This window comes from Megascapheus bottae, chromosome 26, assembly GCF_031878675.1.
Source record: "Megascapheus bottae isolate mThoBot1 chromosome 26, mThoBot2.hap1, whole genome shotgun sequence".
NCBI lineage: Eukaryota > Metazoa > Chordata > Mammalia > Rodentia > Geomyidae > Megascapheus > Megascapheus bottae.
Window position 1 is genome coordinate 24,617,128 of NC_143534.1, and position 26,336 is coordinate 24,643,463.

Below are 26,336 nucleotides of genomic sequence, written 5' to 3' on the forward strand. Positions count from 1 at the left end.
GGGGCTCTGCATGCAAGGCAGAGCGACCACAAACAGCCGCTTTCCCAACGTGGGGAGTAGGTAAGACGTTAGCAGTTTATGGGTCTCTGAAAGAAACATAAAATAATATGTGAGAAATAACTCAAAGTGTGCCTTAGCCATTCTTGTACCATTGACCACATCTATCTGTGATATTGCAATGTGTTCAAAAATACTAGGTGCATCTATTTAGTAGTTTTTCACATTCTGTGGATAAAAGGATGATGTGTTTAATAGAGAAGTAAACTATTGGCATTCTAGCACAGATGATTACTTTCCTTTATAAAAGTCTAAAGTCCTAACACTGTCAGTGACATGCAATGTTTGCTGAATTATTTGTTGATACATGAATAATCAAAGAATGTATAAATGATGCCTGTTGAGGAATTCTTTTACATAAGTAAATCAATCTTGTATTGAAAGTAGGTTTCCAAAATTTTCTTAGTATAAACTTATTCCATTTTAAAAGTATTTCAAGATTGAAAAATTGTTATTATTTATGAAGCAGACCTGAAATGATCACAAGAACTTACCTACTATAAAAACTCCCACAAGTTTGGAAGGTAAATGTAAATTTCACAGCATTTTCTAAACCACATGTTGTGGAGCCACAATTTGTAGGATTAAATTCAGATCTACCACTCAGCAACATAGGGGACTAGTATAAGTAACCTAACCTTTGTGTAGTAGCTTCCTTTATAAAATACCTAATAAAAGTCCGGCCTCACAGAATGGTGGTTAGGAATGAAAAGAGCCAAACACATATACAATGCTCTGAATATTTCCTAGGTTTTGTGTAGTAGGTGTTATGAAAGCTAATTTCCAATCATCACTAAAGCACTGTTTTTCCAACCTGAGGACTTAAGTAATATTTTCCAAGGTTTTTAGACACCTCTAAAACTTGTTTTTTTTACAAATGAGAAAAATAGAACACTATATACATGTATATATATATATATCACTTATACTATAGTAAAATGAGCATTAGATTTTTTCCTTTTTCTTTGACTTATAGAAAGTCTGATCTTAATTTTATTCTCTGTCAGGATGTTATTAGCAGTAGTATTCTTCATTCTTCATATTAGTTACTGTTTCTCTTCATAAAAATGTTCCTTGGAGCAGGGTTCCAATGGAGCATGCCTGCAATCTTAGGAACTCATGGAGTCTGAGATCAAAGCCAGTGGGGAGAAAAGTCCATGAAACTCTATCTCCAGTTAACTAGAAAAAGCCAGAAGGAGAACTGTGGCTCAAGTAGCCTTGAAAACAGTAACTCAGACAGTACCCAGACCCAGAGGTTAAGCCCAGAATTAGAAAAAAGTATCTTTCTTGTAGAAAAACATTTTTTGAAAAGGAGAAAGAAATTATGAATACAGAGATTTTATATTAAAATAATTGTTGCAGATATTCTTTGGATTTTACATATTTATCAGAAAGGATTTTACAGATATGGGAAGGGTTGATCCACCCCCAGCCCCAAAATGTCTAAGAATTAAGTGTTACTGGCTTATGCTTATAATTCTGTGTACTGAAGAAGCCAAGATCTACCAATTGTGGTTCTAAGCTAGCCTGGGAAGGAAAAATCCATGGGACTCAACTCCAAATAACCATCAAAAAGTCAGAAAAGGAGCTGGGGCAAATACAGTAGAGTGCTAGTCTCAAGTAAAAATATTCAGAGACAGTATTGAGACTCTGAGTTCAAGCTGCAAGTCTAGTATAGACACACACAATATCTAAAAACAAGTTAGTTTTTAGAAAAGGCAAAGTGATACTTTATAAAATTCAAAGCAAAATTACATGTTTCAATATTAAGTTAAACAGAATTGCTAAGTATGTAAAAGAAAATGTAGCCATGTGAGAGCTATCCGTTTGAATGAATTCTCTTTTATTCAGAAGTATCTGTGCATTTACTTATAGAAAAAGAAAAAAATAAATACCATTAGCAGGTGATATAAATGTTGTATGGATTCTGAATTACTATTATTATTCACAGGGGAAGAAAAGAAATAAATACCATGGAAGACCTTCATGATTTAACATTGTCATGTGATGTTTCACATGCAGAGTACTGTGAGGTGTCTGAATCTAACTATGAGAATATTTTGTTTTTATTAGATCAACTTAGGACAGAATGGAATGGTAAGGACCATTGGACATATTTAAATCTCATGCATATTATAATAATATATGTACAGTGCTCAGTACTGCACCATAGGATATTTGTGTGTTCATGTGACATACATGCATTATATTAAAACTGAATGAGAAAGCTGAGATGTAGCTCATTAGTAAGGTGCTTGCCTACCATATGAAAGGCACATATGTGATTCAAGCACTGTAAAAGGCAAAAACAGAAGGAATGAGAGCAGTTGATTATTTCTAACTGAACATTTCTCTGAATAACTGCTCCTTGTAATCTTCACTTCATTTGTTGTTTTTCATGCCTACTGGGGCTTAAAGTCAGAGACACAGTGCTATCTTAGACTTTCCCCTCAAGGTTGATACTCTACCACTTTATCCAGAATTCTACTTCTGTTACCACTGGTGTTTTGTTTTGGTTTGGTTTTTTTCTTTTTTGATAGTTAATTGCAGGTAAGTGTCTCACAGGCTTTCCTGCCTGGACTGGCTTCAAACCAGGATACTCAGGCCTTACTCTCCCAAGTAGCTAGGATTATAAATATCAACCACTGGTGACCAGTCCTCAACCTTTTTTTTGACCTTGAACTCAGGGCCTGAGCAATGTCCTTTGGCTTTTCTCTCAAGGCTGAGTTCTACCACTTGAGCCACAGCATCACTTCTGGCTTTTTTCTATGTTTGTGGTACTGAGGAATCAAACCCGGGTCTTCATGCATGCTAGGGAAGCACTCTACCACTAGGCCAACCTCCCAGGCCAGTCCTCAACCTTTTTATTGTTTGTTTCTTACCTATGACTTTACTACTGTCAATTCAGTTATCATCACGGCAACATCTACTTATTATGTCATATGTACAGTATATGATAAAGGCTACACAAAATGTTCTGCCAATTTTTTATAATGATAGCAGAGAGGGGATTAATGTGTCACACTTGATGACTCTTATAAATGGGTCACCTGAAAGTTTTCTAAGATTGTCTCAAGACACAGAAATAGTAAAAAAAAAAATAGAAACCTGTATGCAAGTGGACCCTCCCAGGTCAAATTGAACTGTCTTTTTGTGTTTTTCTGTCAGTCCTGGGGCTTGAACTCTGGGCCTGAGCCCTGAACTCTTCAGCTCAAAGCTCGTGCTCTACGACTTGAGCCACAGTGCCACTTCCAATTTTCAGGTGGTTAATTGGAGATAAGAGTCTCATGGAATTTAGTTCCTGGGATAGCTTTGAACTGTGATTCTCAGATCTAAGCCTCCTCAGTAGCTAGGATTGCAGGCATGAGCCACTGGCATCTGGCTATTAGTGTTCTTTAATGTAAATTTTGCTCTTTCTCTAAGTTTGTAGTTCTATAAGTTCAGTTTTTCTTTTGTTACTGCTAATGTCTTCTCATTTTTCTCCTGGAAATTTAGTAAAATCACATATAATCATCTTTTATCCCTCTGGTCTTGTTTTCTTGTTCTTATGACTTATTAGCTAACTACTGCTGACCCAAGAACTTTCTGGTTACGTTTTGTCTTCTAGTCTTTCCGAAGGGAATTAATAGACATTCTATGCCATTGTGTGAGTATCAGACTAGAATTCTCAATTTTCAGGTGCTTTCTCTCAGGTTTTCCAGGCACACCTGTATTCTCAGTACTTTGCCAAACATTCTTTATCTCTGAAGATTCCCTAGGCTATTTCTCTGCATTGTTCTGTCTTTTTCAGAGTGGTGTTCCAAGATCCTTATCTGCCTTAGTTTCAGCAGACTCTTAGCTTCACCAGTCCAGCTTAGGTAGTCTGGCATCCTTTATTTTAGTTCCTTCTCTTCCTGTAATGACCTGAAATATGACTCAGAACTGGGATATTAGTATGGGCTACATCAGTCATTTCCTATCTTTTTTCATACTTATTTACTGATGTCCATTCCAAGTATTTTAATGTGTTTGGTCTAGTAGTTTTAGAATTAGTATCCATAAGTTTATTATGGTCAGAAGCAGATACAAAAGAGCCTCAGTGGCCAGGCACCGGTTGCTCACACCTGTAATTCTAGTTAATCAGGAGGCTGAGATCTTAGGATTGTGATTCAAAGCCACCCTGGGCAGGAAAGTTCATGAGAATTTTATCCCAAATTACCAACCAGAAAATGACAGTATGCTTCGGTGGTAGAGCGCCAGCCTTGAGCAGAAGAGCTCAGGGACAATGCACAGGCCAAGAGTTCAAGCCTCATGACTGACCAAAAAGAAAAAAAAAGCCTCAGCACATGCTCTAAACTGACTACAATGTTCTTTCCTCTTTGCCTAACGGCTTCCTTCTTATCTTTCATTTCTCACTGTTGCCATCTCTTCCTCAGGGGCATCTTACTGGGCTGAATTTATAACAAAATCTCTCACCTGGGCATGCTTCTTTCTTAGATAATATGTCTGAAATTATGGGCATTTTCTTTTTTCTTCACTAGGATTGAAACTTAAACATAGTTCTCACATAATCTGCAGAGATTACTACAATGTAATCCCTGAGTCCCCATTGCTTAATGTATCAAGACATGAATGTGAAATGTATAGTACTTCCTATAGAAAAAATGCTCATGTCTTCATTTGCATCTTTTCTTTCTGTTACAGATGTGGATTGCCTATCAAAAATCCAGAATACAATTCAGTCATTTTACAGATTAATACAACTCAAAAGTAGGGACTGTAAAGTATTTCAAGAAGTTGTTGAAGAGATGGAAAAAGAAGTTAGTTCACTGCAAAGGAAGGTGTCAAAAACAAAGCATGAAAGAGCAGAAAAGGAAGAAGAGCTCTGTAATATGAGGTATCATATCCTAATTTAAGAAAATGATTGAGAGATGAGATACAGCTTTGCATTTTCTTAGAATTTTTATGGGCCTGGCTTCATTCCCAGTAATGGAAAACAAAATTAATTTTATTTAGTCATGGTGGTTACCTTTATGTAATACAGCACTCAGAAGACTAAGGCAAGAGTATATTAGTTTGAGACCAGCCTGAGCTATATAAAGGAAGGAAGGAAGGAAGGAAGGAAGGAAGGAAGGAAGGAAGGAAGGAAGGAAGGAAGGAAGGAAGGGTCAAAAATATTTGAATCATTTACTTTATGTTGTAGATATAATTAGTCGGTTTTCTGTAACTGCTAACTTATGTTCTGAGTGCTTTTATAGAAGACATAATTTTAAGAAGTACAATTCTTGGAAATAATAAGTGGTGAACTGTGAATCCCTAAAATAACTAAATATATATTTGTCCATATCGGTATTTTAATAGTTATATAGTAATCCACGTCTAGAAACATTATTTAACAAATAGAATCTTGAAATTTTAAAATCAAAATAAATGCTACATGGAACATAGTAGTTTATATAAAAATATTTTCTATTTTCCTAATTATTTCCTTCTTAAACTCTTCAGTATACAATTAGTTAAAACAGGAACAACTTTTAAAATTAATTTTTAGAACTTTTTCTGAATAAAGTTTATTATTGTATAGAATGGCCACATTTCTCAATCCAGGGAATAGTGAGGGAGTCTGTCCAGATTTTCATTGTTGTAGTGGTGATAAGGATGAACACTCTTCCACTGTGGTTATAATTTTAATCTTAATATGCATACATAAAAAGTAAAATGCAAAGTGATTCAAAATTCCTTTATTCATCATCTCTCACAGATACATAAAATGAATTAAAATTTCTATGTTAAATGAACATGTCACTCTTTATTAGTTAATATTTTAGGTCTTGTTGCCAAAAAGATTCAAAACTATTTGTAAAAACCAGTCAATAAAGTATGTTCAAAATATTACAATAAGGAATCACAAAAAGGGAGTAACTAATATTTATTTATTTATCTTTGTCCTGGCTTATTGCAAAATATAGAAGGATGTCATTAACTGGAGGTTTTAGGCTGTATATCAGTTTGAGAATTATCTGTCATAAAGATAACATTTCATTTTGGTTAATTTATAGATTTGTAAGAATAACAAAATTAACTCATTTAATATAAGTTTTATAATGTCAGCTCACTCATTTTTTGGGGGGAGACATGGAGCTTGAACTCAGCCTGTGTACTTTCCCTGAGCTCTTCAGCTCAAGGCTACCATCCTACCACTGGGCTTGGGTGTTGTCCTTGAGCTCTTCAGCTCAAGGCTACTGCCTACCCTTGAGTCAAGCACCACTTCCCGTTTTCTAGAGGTTAGTTGGAAATAAGAGTCACAGATCCTTTTGAACCCAGGCTGGCTCTGAACCTTGATCCTCAGATCTCAGCCTCCTGAGTAGGTAGGACTACAGGCATGAGCTACCGTGCTTAGCTTCACTCAATCATTTTAAAGCTTCTTTTTCATAATATTTGCCGAAGTTGCTAATACAGCATGAATCAGGAGAATGTACCAATTAGCAGAAAGATCTTTTAGTAAATATATGCATTAAAAGAAATTGAAGTGAGAAAATAAAAATGAAAATAGGAAAAAGCCATTTGCCTATATGAGGTAGATTACAAATAGAACTTGCTATTTTTTAAATGAAATTAACTTTAAGATAAGCACATTTAACTGCAGATTTGCCTTAAAACAAGAAGAAGAGAAAAGAAGAAATAATGATTGGATTTATGAGAAAATGAAGGAACAGTTGAGAGAAAAATATAGGCAATATAATGAAGAATTTGAAATGAAGGAACAACTTGACAGCCATGTTAGGATACTGACTATGGAACTGAAAAGTATAGGAAGTAATCTGAGTCAGGTAAGTTAAACTTTGCTTAAAAGGTTTATATTTCTCTGTCCCAAAGGTATCCTTTAGATTCAAAATATGCATTGTCATGTTATCTACTATAGTCTGAGCTATGTACTTGATAATTTATGTCTGTACAAACATCACAATGTACTTATACAAACTTATTGCACTTATCACACCATTAGCTGTATTTCCTTACAGTACCACCATTGTCCACAAAGTCCGTGGCTGATTGAAACCTTATTTTGCTGTGTAATAATTTAGATTTAAAGTAACATATTGCCTTAATCTAAAAATCAGTTAGGGCACTTAATAACTAAAGCTATTTATTATAAATGTTGGCATTTAATAATTGCTCACGAAGTGAGATTGTAGTTCAAAGTAGAAGACTGCTAGCCTTGAGCACAAAAGCTCATGGACAATGTGTAGATGCTGAGTTTAAACCCCACGAATGACAAAAAATTTAAAAAGTAATAATTGCTCGTGGTATGTGTTTGTAATAATGTAATGGAGCCCAAAATGTAGCATAACATTTGTATCGAAATAACTTTTATATCAAGATGCAGGCTAATTAGGTTTAAAACTTGAATGGAGCTGAGAGCCAGTGGTTCATGCCTGATAGTTATATGCTTCTGCCTGTATTCACAAATAGTTCCTAATTTTGACAAATTTAGCTGCCAGTTACATCGTTAAACATGTAATTAACTCAAGCTAGATGTGGTGGATTGTGTGTATAATACTAGACACTTCGGAAGTGGAGATCTTGAGGATTGTGGTTTGAGGCTAACCAAAGCAAAAAAGTTCATAAGGCCCATTCTCAATTAATGGATAGTATGGTAACATAAGCTTAGCATGTGTGAGACAACTGTGCGGGCTTTATAGTATTTCCAGTGTTCTTTTCTTTAAACCTTTAGACTTTATCCCAATTATATTAAGACTGAAATATTTTCTTAGACTGTAGATGAACGAAATGACATCCAGAGAAAGCTTTCTCAAGAACAGAGTGGCCGATTATTACAAGATAAGATTTTAGCAAATCACCTTTCCAAGCAAAAGGAGATCAAAATGGCAAAAGAGAAAGTCAGTTCTGAGGTATTTTCTTGAATCATTTCCAGATAATACATTGATGTCTACAGTATTTCAAAATCTCACTGTATCTATCATAGAGAGAATGATGGAATTAAAACTCTCCATGTGATAGGGTGAGGTGGCTCACACCTGTAATCCTAGTTACTCAGGAGGCTGAGATCTCAGGATCGCAGTTCAAAGGCAGCCTGGGCAATGGGCTATACAAAGCCAAGAGACTCTTATCTTCAGTTAATCACTAGAAAACTGGAAGTGAGGCTGTGACTAATGGGTAGGGAGGTGGTAGCCTTGAGCTGAAGAGCTCAGGGACAACACCCAGGCCCAGTTGTAGGGCAGTAGGTTTGAGCTGAAGAGCTCAGGGACAGCGCCCAGGCCAGAGTTAAAGCCCCATGACCGTCCCCCCCAATCTCCATGTTTACATATATAAAATATATACGATATTTGGGGGTGAGGGTATTTTGGACCTATTGGGTACAGTACTGTTCTTAAGTTCATTTGTCTCCAGCAGCCAAGGACATTCACAGTATCTCCATACAATGCAAATGTTTTGACATTTTCCATGGAAATTGATTGTTCATGACGTGGAATCTTTCTACCTTTGCACACATTCCTGCCTTAGGCAGTGATTTCACCACTTCAAATGTTTATGTGGAGCTTTGCTTATTACTTCCATTGATATAGATGTTCTATATCCATGATTTATTGAAGTTCAAGATAATGTGTAAAGAATGGACATTATTCATTTCTCAAAAACGCATATGTTTTGAGATATTTTAATTTTTGGCATATTATAAAAGCATAAAAATAGAACAAGAGAAGTATTGATATCCCTGAAACTAGGAACTGTAACTGCTCTTCTTAACCTTACATTTTTTTTGTGCTCATCATCCATCCTAGGCTTGAACTTAGGACCTTGCTACCCTTCTTTTACTCAAGGCTACCACTGTAACTTATGAGACACAGCTCCATTTCTGTGTGCATGCACACGTGCGTGTGTGTGTGTGTGTGTGTGTGTGTGTGTGTGTGTGTGTTGTTTTGTTTTGGTAGTTTATTGTAGATAGGCATCTCACATTCAAATTTTTCTGCCTCCTCTGGTTTTGAAAAGTGATCCTCAGGTCTCAGTCACTGGGGTAGCTAGGATTAAGTCATGAGCTATCAGTCATGAGCTCTGGCTTGCCATTGGTTTTTATGAACCCTTTACAGATATTTTATGAATAGAAGATAGAATCATTTCATGTGAAGAATTCAATGTCTCTTATTGTACTGAGATTCATATAACCATAGTGAACAGTAGAACATTTTCATCACCTTGAAGGACAATCCCAAATTTGTCAACTGCTAATCTCACCATAACACCTTGGACTAGCAAAGTATCGACCTATTTTTGTTTTTACATTTCTCCTAATCTTTATGCTTTACATAAATACTTCAGATAGTATTTAGTTACTTTGGACTGGCTTCTTTCACTTAAGATGATTTTCTTAGTATTATCTATATTGTTGTAAGCATGATTCATCTATTTCTTTCTACTCTTTAGTAACATTCTAATGTGTGGATGGTTGCAACTCTTCATTAGTGGATAGTTTCAGGTTGATGGTACATTTTGGCTATTAGTAAGACTGCTTTGAACATTTATTCTCAAGTTATGTTTTTGATATGATCTTATTTCCCTCCTATTGTAATTCATTCTCTCAGTTAATTAGGTGGACTTCTAGATCTCTCTGCATTCACTCCAGTTGTCCTATTGGCCTTTGGAGTTCTTGTTCATTTGATTTCATTTATTTAGAATTAGGTCTTAATTTACTTTTTTCTTTTTTTTTGGTACAAGTATTGGAGCTTGAATATAAGGCCAAGGTTTTCTTCATTAGCTATTTTGCTTAGAGCTGATACTGCCAATTGAGTCACATCTCTAACTTCAGCTTTTTGCTGTTAATTGAAGTTAAGTATCTTAGGGACTTTTCTGCATGGGCTGGCTTTGACATACAATTAGCAGATCTCAGCCTTCAGAATAGATAGGGTTACAGGAATGAGACAGTACAACTGCTTTTAGAATTTACTTTTATATAAATCGTTGACTTCCTTTTCTGTCCGTTCCCTTGCTCTTGCCAGAACTTTTCTGTGAAAGACAATTTATTCCTTGCTTTTACATTGCTCGTATTGTTTCATGAGTTAGTCTTGTCTTCTAAGTGGAAAATTTTTATAATATTCATGCCATCTACTCTTAAATAAATTGGAAGTATCTTTTTCTATTTAAAAAATTCTTTAAATTTTATTGAAGTGTTGTACAGAGGTGTCACGTTACATAAATCAGGTAACGAGCACATTTTCTTTGGAACAGGTTCACTCCCCTCCCAGAGTTTTCCCTCCAAACTTCCCTCCCTACAAGTTGTATAGTTCATTTTGAATATTTTGCCTAGTATCATTGCTGAATTGGTTTATCCTCTACTCTACTCTTTCTATGCTTCCCCTTCTCCTCCCAAATCAGATAAACTTACATAAAAGATGAAAGGTACAGAATTCAAAAAACATAAGAAGGAATAAACTAAAGGAAAAATAATACGAAAAAGAACCACAAATAATACAATAAAAATCTCTTCCTTCCATTTATTGGAGTTCATTTTGATAAGGATCATTTTATATGATCATATGCATATGGCTATCGAGCCCTTGTGATCCTCTCCTAAGAATATCTTCCTTTGTCCTCATTGTGTGAATGTGTAGACTGCTGTTTTATTAATCATGCCCAAGTGTAATTATTTGTCTTTTACTATCCATTGGGTTTACTTATAGATTTATGCGCACATTCTAATTATTACAAATGAGAGAAATCTTAGAGCCTATGTGTCTCTGGAGCTGGCTTATTTCATTTAGTATAATTTTTTGTGTTGTCACACAAAGCAACGTGGTAGATTTTTTTTAATCTATGGTGTAGATATGGGCATTTATCATTTATCTTGACAAATTTTCTAAATCTTCAAGAAAGCATTCATCCTTAGAATACAAAGATAAAACTTTTTAGACCAGAAGCCAGTGTTTCATCCCTCAGGAGCCTTAGATCTCAGAATCATGGTTGAAAGCCAGCCCACGCAGAAAAGTCTGTATAACTCCTGTTTCCAGTAAACCTGCAAAAAGCCAGAAGTAGAATTGTGGATCAAATGGCAGCCCAAAGCAAAAAAGAATGTGAGTATTTGTGGTAATGAGTTCAAGCCCCAGTATTAGCACACATAGACACACACACACACACACACACACACACACACAGACACACACACAGACACAATAAAAATGCACACATAAATTACTGCTATAGATACTTGTCTCTCTTTTCTGGTTTACAATTAGAATATTGGATAAAATACAAATCAGAAAATAGATGATATGCTGCAAATCAGAGAGTTTTCTGTAATGTGTTAGTTTAGATTAATATTACTTTAGGCTGTATGGACCATTAGTTTGCTGTCATAACAAGTTAGCTGTTCTTGCAGTTACAATCCATTTTCCATGCTAAGCAGCAGATAAAGGGTTTTCACAGTGTTCCATTATAATTTTAGAAGAAAAATCCAGGATAAACATATTGTATTCAAAATTTTGTCTTTTTTGTCTGTGTTTTAGTTGCAAGGATTACAGGATCAATGTACAGAGGCTCGGCAATGCATAGAGAAGATGCAACAACAAGAGCAAAAGTATATATAGCTTGAGCATTTATAAAGCAAATAAGCAGTCTTTAATGAGGATTTTATTACTATGATAATTAGTGCATTTTTCTGCAGACTGGGAAATATTTTATGGTTAAATCAGTTAAAGTGCATAATTAGTGTAACTAAGAGGTGAAGTGCATGATTTGTGTCTCCAAAGCCATGGATTTAATCATAGCACTGTAAAACAAGATCAATGGAAAAAAATAAAAAATTATAAATGTATATATCTGTATCTACAATCTGTCCATTATCGAAGATACATTTGCCAAATCATCTACTTTTTAAATATTTATTAATTTATGGAATTTCACTTTTAATTTTTTTCAGAAATTATTTGGCATTGTCAAATTTCAATGTGAAAGTAATTACTGAAAAATATAAATTTTAGGCTTCAACGTGAAATTTGCATGTTAAAAGTTAAAACCAAAAAGCAAGCCAAGAATATTGAACAGATGAAACAAAATGTTTCAAATGTAAATTTGGTAAGTTCTTTTCTTATTAATTGCTGGTCCTACTAAAAAGGAGATTTCTTTAATCTAGTATAAATACATAGAAATATTTTAGTCAGCATAAAATGATATCGATAAAATATTTGTTGTATTCATACAGATAAAATTTGGTAGAAGTAAGGCAAATTCTCTCTATAGAGCAAGTTTGCTGAGTTCATATAGCTAATGTTAGAAATTTAAAAATTAGAACAGATTCTGGGAAGATAGCAGAGGTTCAGATTGGGTCTATCTGAACTCTAGCCAAGATACCAGCATTCTAGCAAAAAGCTCATGGGTAAACAGTCACACCAACTAAGCCATAACTGTACAGAAATCTTGGCCAGAGCGAAAAAAGTCAGGCAGCCTGCCTGTCTTCCTAAGAAGACAGTTTTGAGCCCACACTGGCAGCAGCAATGGTATTGCTGCAGCCACCATTCCCCTGACCAGCTGCACCAAGACAAAGGCTCTCTAGTCTGAGAGCTCAGTCCTTCCTTGGAATACCTGCAGTGAAGACTGGATAGCTAGGAGCAGAAATCTTCATTCTGTGGGATAAAGACAGACACGGATCACAGCCCCGAGAACCAGGAGGAAGCATGAGTACCCCACATTCTCACTCCTTCTCAAAGAACATAACTGGGAAGGTAGCCCCTCTTCCAACAGCCCAGTACAGCACCATATTGGCTACTGGAAAATAACATGCCAGACCAGCTAGCAGATAACTGAGAAGTGGTATCTGCAGTGTCATTTTTAAAAAGGCAAAGGAATCTGACCAGTGGCAGCTCAGCTTGGGGATTGGTTCCCTGCCCTGGAGGGAGAAATTCCTCCCAGGACAGAGCAGCTTCCTCTCTAGGTAAACAAAGCCAGAGGCAGCCCTGACACCTGACATTCTCAGATGAGCTGGAAATAACAATAGTGGCTCCAGGCTGGGTTAGAAAGAGTCTGAAGCTCACCATTGATTCCAGTTAGGGTACAACTCCCACTGACATTCAAGCTACAGAAAACAGCCAATGTTCTCCTGTGGAACACACAAATTACATCACCCTACCCGTAAATTAGCCTGAGAGGACAGTCACAAAGATCCCACATCCTTAAAGCAGAATTTTTTCTGCCTTCTCAAACAACCTGAATGGAAAAACCAACTAAGCCCAAGGAAAGCTGACCATCACAAGGAAATTGGAGGCTCCATCAAGGAACTGGATTCTGGATACAGGGGAGACACGTTTCCATTTCCTCAGTTCTGCTTTAATTTCCTTTTTCAGGATTTTAAAGTTTTCATCAAAAAGGTCCTTTACATTCTTAGTTAATTCCTAGGTACTTTATTTTCTTTGAGGGTATTACAAAAGGAGCTGCTTTCATGATCGTTGCCTCATTCCTCTCATTGTTGACATGAAGAAAGGCAGTTGATTTTTGAGGGTTAATTTTATACTCTGCTACCTATTTTTGCAAATGTTCCATGTGATGCTGAAGAAACATATATTGTGGAATAATCTGCACATTTCTGTTAGATCTAGTTGGTTTATACAATTGTTCAATTCTGAGGTTTCTCTGTTGAGTTTTTGCCTGGTTGATCTGTCCACAGGTGAGAGTGGTGTGTTAAAATCACCAACAATCACTGTGTTTGGATCTATGTGTGGTTTTGGTGAAAGTAAAGTTTGCTTGATGATGTTCGTTGCTCCTGGATTAGGTGTGCTGATATTTAGGATGGTTATGTCCTCCTGGAGGAGAGATCCTTTTAGTAGTATGTAATAACCTTTTTTTCTAACTATTTTTAGTTTGTGGTCTATTTTATCTGACATGAGGATGGCAACTCTAGCCTGTTTATGGGGGCCGTTAGCTTGATAGACTTTATTCCAACCTCTCACTTTCAAAAAATATTTGTTCTGGGGGGCAAGATGTGTCTCTTGTAGACAGCAAAATGATGGATCTTGCTTTTTGATCCAACTGGAGAGTCTATGCCATTTAATTGGAGAGTTAAGTCCATTGATATTCAGAGTTAGGATTTAAAAACATTTACTAGTTCCTGCTGTCGGGGTTTTTGGCTGTCAGTCTCTCCCGACCTGCAGGAGGGACAGAGAGAACACACCCTCACCAGGACAAGCAGATAACGGAGAGTGCTGACTGATTGCCACAACCAGCCCTCCCTATCAGAGGACAATCAGACAATCAGGGTAATCTGTTTAGGCAGAAACTCATTCATTGAGAAAGTACAGTTAGCTAATATAGGGTGCAGGATCCTATCAGCACAAAGGTGGCCAGGGTTGAAGAAGTCCACAGGCTTACTCTCACTATAGGTAAAGAAGGGAAATCATGTGCTGTCTGAGAGGGTACAAAGGTTAGGGGCCTATCCCAGAGGTGGCCTTACTTTACATCATAATCCACAGCCATGCCTTCCAACTGGAGGGCAGGGGCCATCTCATCCAGGTGAAGTCCCAAAACCAGGAAATGAGCACTGGGCCTCAAGTTAGGCCTCCTTGCCTACAGCATAGGTTTCCATTTCCCTGAAGTGACATGCTCCACACCTGCCATTTTTAAAAGCTTTCATTAGGGCCTGTGGCTTGACAATTCTTTTCATAATTAGCTGGTATGATTTTAAGGTGCCAGGTTTGTGTTGGTTTTCAATGTGTAGAATATCTTTGAGAATTTTATGTAATGCTGGTTTGGTTGCTATGTAATGTTGTGACTTTTCCTTGGAATGGAAGGTATTTATTGTTCCCTTTGTTATGAATCAGAGCTTAGCTGGGTACAGTATTCTTAGTTGGTAGTTATTTGTTTTAAGGGCATGACATATATCCTTCCAATCTCTTGCTTGCATGGTCTCTGTTGAGAACTCTGTGGTTATTCTGATTGCTTTTCCTTTGTAGGTGATTGTTCTCTTCTCCCTGGCTGCTTTTAGGATCCTTTCTTTGGTCTCTATTGATCCTGTGTGAATTATAATGTGGTGGTGGGATGACCTTTTCTGGTGAGGTCTGTTTGGGGTCTAAACGTTTCCTGTATCTGGATGGGCCTGCCCTTCTGGATATTTGGGAAGTTCTCTGAGATGATTCCCTGAAGTATATTTGCAATTGTATCTTGGACCTCCTGAAGCGTTCTCTTGCTAGATTTTGTTTGACTCATTTTCTGTTCTCTCTCTATAACAATTAGACTATCTTCAAACCCCGAAATTCTCTCTTCTGCATTGTCTAACTTGCTATCAGTATTTCTACTTTATTCTTCATCCCCTTCCTTCTAATTGATCATTATTTATGTCTTGCATCTCTTGTTTTAGGTTATATATGGACTTCTTTAACACCTTGATTTTCATTTGAGTGGTTAGCTTAGAAGCTTTAATCTCATTGCACATTTGTTGGAGTTTGGTCAGCTTTTTGTTTGTGGATTCTATGAATTCGTCCATTTTTCTTTGCCTGGCTTCCTTATGTTCACGTAAATCCTTTATTATGGCCTCCTTTATGGCTTCCTCACTTATCTCTTCTGTATGTTTTCAAACTTTTCATTAATCATGTTTATCAATTGAGTTTGTATGGTATATAGAGGGCTCTCCTCTAGTTTTGCCACTGACTGCTCCATTGCCTGTTTATATTTGTGAGATGCTATTCCTTGATCAGCCATTTTCTTGAGTTTCTTGTTCTGCCCATTTGAAAATGGGAGCAAGAGTAATTTTGCACAAGATTACAATTTTTCAGATATAAACAACCTAGAGCTCTTTAGCTTGCCAGACACTAGAACTCCACAATTTTAGACTGGTATTATCATTCTCTCTCTGTCTCTCTTTTTGTGCACTTGCAGACAAATCTAATACCACTACCAGTCACTGTTTTATTACCACCCTCCCAATCCAATGTCTATTGTATTTAAGTCCCTCTGGACCTACAGTATAATTGAACACCTTGATATATAGTATTGCTCAACAGCCATCAACTGTAGATCCATACATCATAAAAGTTGAAGGATAAACAGAGGATCAGAGATCGAAAAATATTATTAAAGACAAGAGGGGAGGTAAGAACAGATTAATGTAGGAGTGTAAGATTAATATAATAATGAAAGAAAGGGATAGTGTAAAGATAACTGACCTAAGGTGATAGAAAGTAAAATAGTTGAGTAAAATTTAGAAAAAATAAGATAAAACTTTTGAAAATAAGAAGAGTAATAAGAATATATAAAGAAAAGAGGAAGGTATGTACAGGAGTCATCAATGACAAAAATTTTTTAAAAAGTGAAAATAAACAAAAAAGAAAAACAAGAAAAAGGTGGCGGAGACCCCACACAATTGTGAGTTCTTAAACAAGAAATTCTAGGGTTAAGAACCAACAGATTAAAAAGCATGTGACTGTATTAATAAAAAAAAGTGTATCCAGTCTGTACCCAGTGCTGTCACTATGTTTCTAGGAATGACCACAATGACAGAAAGAAAAAAGTGGAAAAAAAAGAAAGGGAAGGAAGAATCATAATATTGAAAAAAATGGTTGGCGGTAAAATGGGAAAAAATAAAAACACATAAAATGCAAATAAAAAAGCTAATAAAACAGGGGGGATATTCTTTAGGGCTTTTTGGGGGGTGGAGGACGGGGTAGGAAACTTGTGTCTCCACTAAATTTATGATCCAAACACTTTAAAATGTGTTTTTCTCCTGTGGTTGGCTTTGTGGTTTTTCTGATCTGTTTGCTTGATTGGTCAGAAAAAAAAAAAAAACCTGGTGGAGCCACCAATGGCTTTGTTTATCAGGAGTGTAGCCCTGCCCAGGAGGATGAACTTCCACTAGTGCCGGAGGCAGACATCTGGCTAAGCTGCCTCTGGGAAAACTTTTGCTCTTTTGAATGATGGCGCTGCCAGCACCACTTCTCAGGCTCCATTTGGTTTGGCAGGGTCTTTGCCAGGAGTCAAGATGGCATTGCTCTTCACTGATGGGGGAGGGGATTCCTTCCCAATGTTGTTCAGCAAGCAGAAGTGGAAAACTGTCCATGGAGTTATTCACAAATTGCTGTGTTTTCTGGTTCCGTGAAGCTGACAGGTCCGCGCCACGGCCCAGTGATGAATCTCAACTTTGGCAGGCTCTGACTGGCTCTGTCTGTGGTTGGCAGGTCTGCACTACTGAGAAGCGCAGTCTGCGCTTTATCTCCAAGGTGGATCCGAGTGGCTGGCACAGCTCCATGCTGTCTTCCTGCACTGATTTCCTGCCTTTTTCCTCTCTGACTGAGATCTCTGTGGTGGTAAAGTTTACTTAGGATTGATCTTTGAGTATGAACTTTCCCCTACGATACTAGAACTGGTATCTTGGTGAGAGCTCAGAAAGACTCACACTGAACTGCCACCATCTTCTGCCGATCTCCACACTTCCAGCTTTCTTCTATGTATGTGGTACAAAGGAATCAAACCCAGGCCTTCGTGCATGCTAGGCAACCACTCTACCACTAGACCAAACTCCTGACCCTATTTTTAATTCTTGAGAAGACACCTCCAAATCGCCTTCCAGAGTAGCTGCACTAGTTTACATTCCCACCAACAGTACAGTGTAGGGTTCCTCTTTCTCTACAATCCCAACAGCATTTGTTGTCTGAGTTCAGAATATTGGCCATTCTGATTGGGGTAAGGTGGTATCTTAGGGTTGTTTTTATTTGCATTTCCTTTATGACCATAGATGATGAGCATTTTCGCATATGCTTCTTTGCATTTAACCTCTTCTTTTGATAAGTCTCTCTTTAGTTCCCTTGCCCATTTAGTGATTGCTTTGTTTTATTTTTTTGGGGGGGGGAGGGAATTAGTTTCTTGAGTTCCCTGTAGATATTGGATATTGAGCATTTGTCTGATGTATTATTGGTAAATATCTTTTCCCAGTTGTTTGGTTTTCTTTCTACTTTAGTAGCTATGGTTTTGTCATATTGAACAACAAAAGACCTAGAATAGCCAAAGCCATTATAAACAAAAAGAGAAATGTAGGTGTTATAGACTTCAAACTCTACTATAGAACCACAATAACAAAAACAACATTGTATTGGCAAAAAATAATAGACCAAAAGATCAATGGAACAGAATAGAAGATCCAGAAAAAAAAAACACATACCTATAGTCAACTTATATTTGACAAAGGAGCCAGAGCTATACAGTGGAATATACACAGCCTCTTCAGTTATTGGTACTGGGAAACCTGGGCAGCCACATTCAGAAAACTAAAAATTGATCCCACTCTGTCACCATGCACAGATATTAACTCAAAATGGATCAAAGACTTCAATATTAGACCTGTGAAACACTAAAACTGTTACACAATAGAGTAGGAGAGGCACTAGAACTCATAGACATAGGCAAAAACTTCTTGAACAGAGTTCCAGGGTCACGACAGATTGGAGAGAGACTCCACAAACGGTACTACCTAAAAATAAAAATAGCTGTTGCACTGGTATTAGTCTTTTGTTCCTATTTCCAGAAGGGCAGAACAAGAAACTCAATAAAAAATGTCAAGTCAAGGAATCTTATCTCCCTCTCAAAATAAACATGCAACAGAGCAGTTAATAAAAGCCTTAGAGGAGAGTCCTCAAAATTCTCTACAAATGATATGAGTAAACATGATGAATGAAAAGTTTGAAAGCCTAAATAAGCCTATATGTGAACTGATGAAGCTAATCAAAGATTAATAGAGGAATTCAAGGAATCCACAAACAAATCTGAATAAATTATGACAAAACTACAGTGAAAGTATAGCTATTCAGCTAAAGAAGTTTAGAGAGGGCACTCATAACCAAATCAAGGAGGTGAATTCCATGCAAGATCCAAAACTAGAGATGAAAGCCATCAAAATGACCAGATAGAAAGGAAGGGAAATAAACAACACAGTAGAAAATATAGACAAGTTACATGATACAGAAGAGAGATTCTCCAGATTGAACATAGCCTAGATTTTATAGAGAAAGACCAGAATACTAGAGAACTCCCCAAATAACCAGAAGGACAGGCCCATCCAGATAAAAGAACCCCAAACAGACTAGACAAGAACAGGACATCCCACCTCTACAATATCATACACACAGGATCTATAGAGACCAATGAAAGCATACTTAAACCTGCCAAGGAGAAAAGAACCATCACCTGTAAAGGAAAAACAATCAGGATAACCACAGATTTCTCAGTGGAGTCCATGCAATCAAAAAAAGCTCAGAATGATGTAAGGATGTCCTAAAGACAAATCACTACCAAACAAGAATATTATACCTAGGCAAACTCTCAATTATAGCTGAGGGTATCTTTCCATCTTTGCGTGTGACATGATACTGTTTTATGGTGTTTGAAGATCAGTATGGACTCCGCTCCCAGGTTACTTGAGCTGATTTGAAACTTTGGTAAAATAGCAGAGTATAAAAAATACCTTCAAAAAAATCAATGGCCTTTCTGTATGTTCACAATGAGCAGAGATAGGCAGAAATAGGGAAAGCAAGTACTTGAGGAATTAACTAAGGAAGTAACGGACCTCTATTATGCAAACTTTAAAAATCTGAAAGGGAAATTAAATCCAAAATAAGGAAATGGAAAAAAAAACTCCAATGTTCTTCGATTGAGAGGATTAAAATTGTGAAAAATGGCAGTCTTGCTAAGGACTATCCAAAAATTCAATGCAATACCCTTCAATACCCCAATGTCATTCTTTAATGAAATAGAGAATGCAACCCCAAAATTTATATGGAATAATAAGAGATCCCATATAGCAAAGCAATCCTTAGTAGAAAGAATAGTGCTGGAGAAATATCACTACCAAACTTCAGACTCTACTATAGACTAGTAGTAATTAAAACAGCTTGGTACTGGCATAAGAACAGGCATGAGGACCAGTGAAGTAAAAATGAAGTGCTAGAAATTAACCGAGAGACCTATGGCCAGCAATTCTTTGATACAGGAACCAATAAAATAGGATGGAAGAAAGACAGCTTCTTCAACAAATGGTGCTGGCAGAAATAGTTAAACAACTGTTGAAAACTAAAGTTAGATGCTTATGTCACCTTGCACCCAGAACTGATTGCAAATGGTTGATTGGAAATAGGAGTCTCACAAACTTTCCTGCTCCAGCTGGCTTGGAACTGTTCATGTTCTGTTTGTTAAGTGAAGAGTGTCATGGACTTTCCTTTCAGGCTGGTTTGAACTTCACTATTCAGATCTCAACATCTGCAGTAGCTAGGATTCCAGTTATGAACCACCAGTGTGTGGCTTAGGTAGTAATGTTTTCAGGCCACTGAAACTTATCAGCCTGCTCATGCCCAGGGTACTCAAGCCAGTAGGTACAGGAGAGGCCACTCATTCTGAATCAGAATCTGTTTTTTTTTTTTGGTCTGTTGTGAGGCTTGAACTCAGGACGTGGGTGATGTTCTTAAACTCTTTTTTTGTAATGTACATATACATAGGTATGTATGTATGCATGTATATATGTAGGTAGGTATGTATATACATGTATATATATATTATTGTAAAGGTAAATAATGGGGGATTTCAGTTACATAAATAAGATAATGAGTTCAATTCTTTTTAAATGCTCTTACACTCTCTCTCATTTTTTCCCTCTTACCACTTTCCTGCCCACCAAGTTGTAAGGTTAATTTCCAACACAATGTCTAGTGAGTGTAATTGTTGCAGCAATTTATCCTCTGTCCTGCTGTTTCCTTAAAGGTTACAGTAAACTAAATCAGAAAGAAAAAAAACTGCAGGATTTAACAAGTTTCTCTTTTTTCCAATTCTTGTAGTTCATTTTGGTATGCTTCATTACATGTGGTCCAATGCACTTAGTAACAACACTTCTGGTAGGGTTGTAACTAATAGGGAATGCTACTGCACTGTTGGTGGGAGTGTAAGCTTATTTGACCAATCTGAAAAGAAGTATGGAAGTTCCTCAAAACAATAAATATAGAGCTGCCATATGATCCAGCAATTTCACTCTTGGGCATTTAACTAAATGACCACAAACAAGACCATACTAAATTTACCAGCACAAGATTGTTCCTTGCAGTATCATTTACCACAGATAAGATATGGAACCAACCTAGATGCCCCTCAGTAAATGAATGGGTCAAGACACAATACATAGAGATCGTGTATACAAAAAATATATACATAAAAGTTGATAGATATGCACAAAGATAGATATACACAAATAATGATAAACAAAGATAGATATACACATAGATAGTGTATACCACAATAGATATACATGAAGATTGTGTAAACACAATGGAGTTCTATACTTCCATCAGAAAGAATGACATTGTCTAATTGTCAGGAAATGGAAAGACCATGGTCAAAATTATATTAAGAAAAATAAGGCAGGCCCAAAGAAAAATAACTGGAATATGTCTATGATGTCCCTGATATACTTTGCTCAAAGCTACTTCTCTGACACTTTGGGCCACAGAGCCACTTCCAGGTTTTTGCTAGTTAATTAGAATAAGAGACTCATTTCCTTTTCTGCCTAAGCTGGCTTTGAACTGTCATCCTCAGACCTCAGACTTCTGAATAGCTTGAATTTTAGGCTGAGCCACTGTCACCCAGGTAGATATTCCATAAACCCCATTGTGAATGTTAAGTCTACTTTAGAAAAAAGAGGTAGAGCTCAAGATGACTGAAGCCTGTAAATACCATATTTGAGTAATGTTGCAAAGAACCTTAAAAACTAATCTTCCCCATATTGTGTCTGTGTAATAAATGTATCAGTCATAAGGAAATAAAGAACTGCTCACAGAAAAGAATTACATGGGGGAAAATATGATAAAAACATTTGGATTAGCTGGGTGCTGGTGGCTCACAGGCTGAGATCTGAGGATCAGGGTTCAAAGCCAGCCCAGGTTCAATGTCCATGAGACTCATATCTTCAATTAACCACCAGAAAGCTGAAGGTGGTGCTGTGGCTCAAGGGGTGGAGCACTAGCCTTGAGATGACAAACAGGGTCATCCCCCAGGCCCAGAGTTCAAGCCCCATGACAGACTAAAAATATTGGTCTAATAATCTAAGTGAGAGGGGCTCATTCCATCCCTAAAATTAGGCAAGAAGTGTGTCATAGTGGTATAGTGCCTACTTAGCACACATGAAGTCCTAGGTTCAATTTCTTGGTACTACATACACAGAAGAAAACAGAAATGGTGCTGTGGTTCAAGTACTAGAGAAAATCTAAGGACACTGCTCAAGCCCTGAGTTCAAGCTACAAGACTGAAAAAAGCAAAGTAACATCAGAATGAATCAGCATCGAATGAAAAGCTCAGCTTCTTAGGGAATGTAATACACACCAAGTGATGGTTGAAAAGGCTTTTAAGTAGAAAGGAACTAGCAGGAAGGATGTCAGGGCTAAATATGTGGATAATGAAATCTGAATTGAGATTTAAGGAATAGGAAGAATTTCCAAAGAGAATGGGATGAAAGCTGAGTGGCTTTCTATTTTTAGAGATGAAGTGAAAACATAAGGAGAAGAGTGGACATACTTACCAATTGCTGCCAGAAAGTAAAGCCATATTATAGGACTTAACCTCAGGCTCTAGTGTAAAACAGCTAAATGTTGAAAAGATTCAGACGTAGAGGAGACCATGTAATAAAAATAGTAAATTCCATTTGAATATGAGAGGCTGGATGGTAGGAAAGCCACAAGAACAGGTAAAAAGCCACTTCTACCGTTTTTTGTTTGTTTGTGGTAGGAATATAACATAGATTATATTTTAGTTCAACAGGATTTATGTCATCATTATTGATCTTTCATTCAACTCTTCACAGCTCACTTTCTCCACTAATAAAGTATTTTGTTTTATTTATGCAGAATCATGATCTTATAGAAAAAGTAGAAATTACATCTTCAAAATGTCTCCTTCTGGATAAAGAAAATGAACTTCTTCGGCAGGAGTTACAATCTATGTCAAATGATGAGAAGAAATGTGCAAGACTAGAGAAGGACAAAAAAAAGTTGGAACAAGAAGTTGAAAGCCTCAAATATCACATGAAAAAGAATATGGTGGACTGTAGACAAATAGAATACTATATACAGGAGATCAAGGACCAATTAAAACAAAACCTAGTAGAAAAATTGAAACAAGTCTATCTATTTTTACAGGTCAATTTATTTGCCTACAATGAACTTTATTTTCACATCAGTTTATATTGTAATTTTACATATCTATGTACCTTTTGTATTTCCTTTATTGCAATTGGTCTCATGAATTTCTACAGAAAGATAACATCTATTTCTTCCCATAAATATTTCCATTCCCACAATTACAGCAATAATTTTCAGTAGCGTATCATTTGATTTTCTTACTAATTGACCTAAAAAATTGTTAGGAGGAAAAGAAAAATGGTGATGTTGAAATAATATGACATTTTAAATATTATTTAAGAAATATAAATCAATTTTCAGAAATTAATTTTATTTTATTAGTTATCATATGACTTGAGAACTAATATAAGGATTGGAGATGTAGCTCAGTGGTTGAGGATGTACTTAAAAATTGTGAAGCATGAAGTTTGAGCCCCAACACTATAAAGACTAGGGAAATGAATGTTTCAAACATTTTATAATTCAAATTTCATTCTCTAGCAATAATAATCTTAACAGTAGTATTCATTTTATATATTTATGATTGTTTTCTGAGTCATTAACTTAAAAATACATATACACAAATACACAAGTGAGTTATAGTCATTTCAAAAATACAAATATTACTTTGCTTTAGACACAAGCAACATATCAAGAAACATTAGAGCAATTAAGAATGAAACAAAGTTCTTCAACAAGAAGTCCCATGAAACTCAGGATTAACGAACTGAAAACTGAACTCTCTAGTATGAGAAATCAAGTTGATTGTAGTAGAATGGAGATTGAACTCTATAAGCAACTCTATCTAGAAGAAGTAAAACTTAGAAAAGTATTGTCAAATAAACTAAGCAGGTAAGTTAAAACAGAATGAAAGCATATTTAATTTGTTAATCACATTGATTATTTTGTCTAGAAAGCAAATTTTTAGAGAGAGTTTTAGGAAAGGAGTAGGAGATCTGATAGCTAGAAAATATAATTTTGCAATGTTTATTTGTACTGGCACTGGAACTTGAACTAAGAGCTTCAAACTCTCACCATTTTATTAAAGTTGGCACTCTTCTACTTAAGCCACAGTTCTACTTCCAGCTTTTTGCTGATAAATGGAGATGAGAGTCTCATGGATTTGCCTGTTTGGGTTGATTTCAGGCAAAGATCCTGAGACTTCAGTCTAATGAAGAGCTAGGATTATAATAAATCCTAGGCATGAGTTATCAGCACCCAGCTTGTAATATAATGTTAATAAATGAACATACTTTTTAACACTTCATCCAAGAAAGTTTTTATTTTTATTCCTTTTTGGGATTTATGTCGGTTTTGTTGTTGTTGTTGCTGCAGTTTCCCTCTTAACATTCTTATATACTTAACCTGACTCCTTATAGTTTTGCCTAAACATCTTAGAGCTTGATAATTAAGACTGTTATATTTTTATCATTTGCTGATCAGAATTTTCTGAAATAGAAACTTTAACAATTTCTGCTATGCTTGGAAATGTTACAACCTAAATGCAAAGGTCAAGGGCTGTTTCTCTGAGCATCTGGCATTTGATAAATTAACTTTCCCTGATATGATTAGTACTGCCATTAGAGGTGCCTGGAGACAAGCTGTCTTTCAGAGCATTTCTTTTCATCCTTTCCCTTTCTTTTCTTTTCTTTTATTTATTGCTTGTCCTGGGGCTTGACCTTGAGGCCTGGGCTCTGTTCCTGAGATTCTGTACACAAAACGAATGTTCTACGACTTGACATTTGAGCCCCAACTCCACTTCTGGCTTTTTTGTGGCTCGTTGGAGATAAGAGCCTCACAGAGTCTCTTAACTAGGCTATCTTTGAACTGTAATCCTAAAATCTCAGCCTCCAGAGTAGCTAGGCTTACAGGCCTGAGCCACCAGAAAAGCTTTCCAGAGCTTTTTCATGATGCATAATGGAAGGTTACAAATAGTTATCAAAATGGTACAAAATATTTCCTTGGTGAATGTGAAGGGGAAAATAGGAATGGCATATTTTACTTCTAATGCCTTGGTAATTATGGAGTAAACTAATGGTTTTTTTAAACGCCTTTTCTGATTTTGATCACCAAATCACCAATTATCTTTTTTTTTTTTTTTGTCATTCATGGGGCTTGAACTCTGGGCCTGGGCATTGTCCCGGAGTGCTTCAGCTCAAGGCTACCACCCCACTCATTGAGGCACAGTGCCATTTCCGGTTTTCTAGTGGTTAATTGGAAATAAGAGTCTCATGGACTTCAGTGCCTGGGCTGACTTTGAACCTTAATCCTCAGATGTCAGCCTTCTGAGTAGCTAGGATTATAGGTGTGAGCCACCACGCCCTGCCCAATTGTCACTTTCAATAGAGGTGGCTGCTGTGAGTATTCCTTAGTGCCAAATGTTTAATTTCTCCAAGGTAAATGGTGGAATCTACAGATGGTGAAAGCAAATATTTGGAAACGATGTTGAGAGTTGTTGTGTTTATTTTCTCTTTTCAGCTTCTTAACTGGTTTACTGAAGTATTTCAAACTTTCTTTCAGCCTTAAAATTGTATTTATTGAGGGAGGGCAGAATGATCTATTTAATGTATTTTAGTGGATTTACTCACAGGTAATGGCTAGTATAATTAAGGGAATTATCATATGTATTATCACAGTTATCTTTTACTTATGATTTACAGGTGTTCTAATTAATATCTGCAAGTATTTATAGTGGATATGCTCTCCCACATTTTGAGTGTTAAGACAATGCTTTTGGGATATCTCTTTTACTGTTATTGTAGTTCTAACAAAATGCAAGCAAATTAAGAATCATCTAGAAGCAATGGGATTCCCATTATTGACATTTTTCTATTTTCACAGAGCTAAGGAGAAGCTAATGGAGGTCCAAATCAACATACGCCTACAAAAGCAGCAGAACAGATATTCTCAACACAGTGCTGTGCATACAGGACCTGCCTTAAAGTCGACTTTTGCTGAAAACCCTAATCATAGTATTTTTATTCAAAGAAGTTTTCCCATACATTTTTCAACAGAAAAGTTAATAGTTCCAACCTCAAATTCATGGCCTTCAATACCAAATTATGAGCTCTAGCTTAGTTACATCCTCTGCTTTTCTAGGTTTTCAAACCTCAGTCATAATTCTAGTCAGAATACTGAAACATACAGTTGACTTATCTA

The 26,336-nt window shown here is 36.4% G+C and overlaps 1 protein-coding gene across 2 annotated transcripts; it reads left to right on the forward strand.

The window, feature by feature from the left end:
• On the forward strand, positions 1–26,336 carry LOC150046088 (ankyrin repeat domain-containing protein 26-like). Of its 2 annotated transcripts, XM_090318694.1 has the most exons (10): positions 1–60; positions 2,009–2,154; positions 4,741–4,933; positions 6,683–6,866; positions 7,812–7,949; positions 11,556–11,626; positions 12,030–12,123; positions 22,905–23,195; positions 23,815–24,029; positions 26,019–26,335. In XM_090318694.1, the coding sequence occupies exons 1-10, from the start codon at positions 11–13 to the stop codon at positions 26,248–26,250; spliced, it is 1,614 nt and encodes a 537-aa protein (XP_090174820.1). In that variant the 5' UTR covers positions 1–10; the 3' UTR covers positions 26,251–26,335. The 2 variants fall into 2 exon arrangements, with proteins under 2 accessions (XP_090174820.1, XP_090174821.1); XM_090318695.1 differs by lacking the exons at positions 11,556–11,626; positions 12,030–12,123 and having other exon boundaries at positions 26,019–26,336.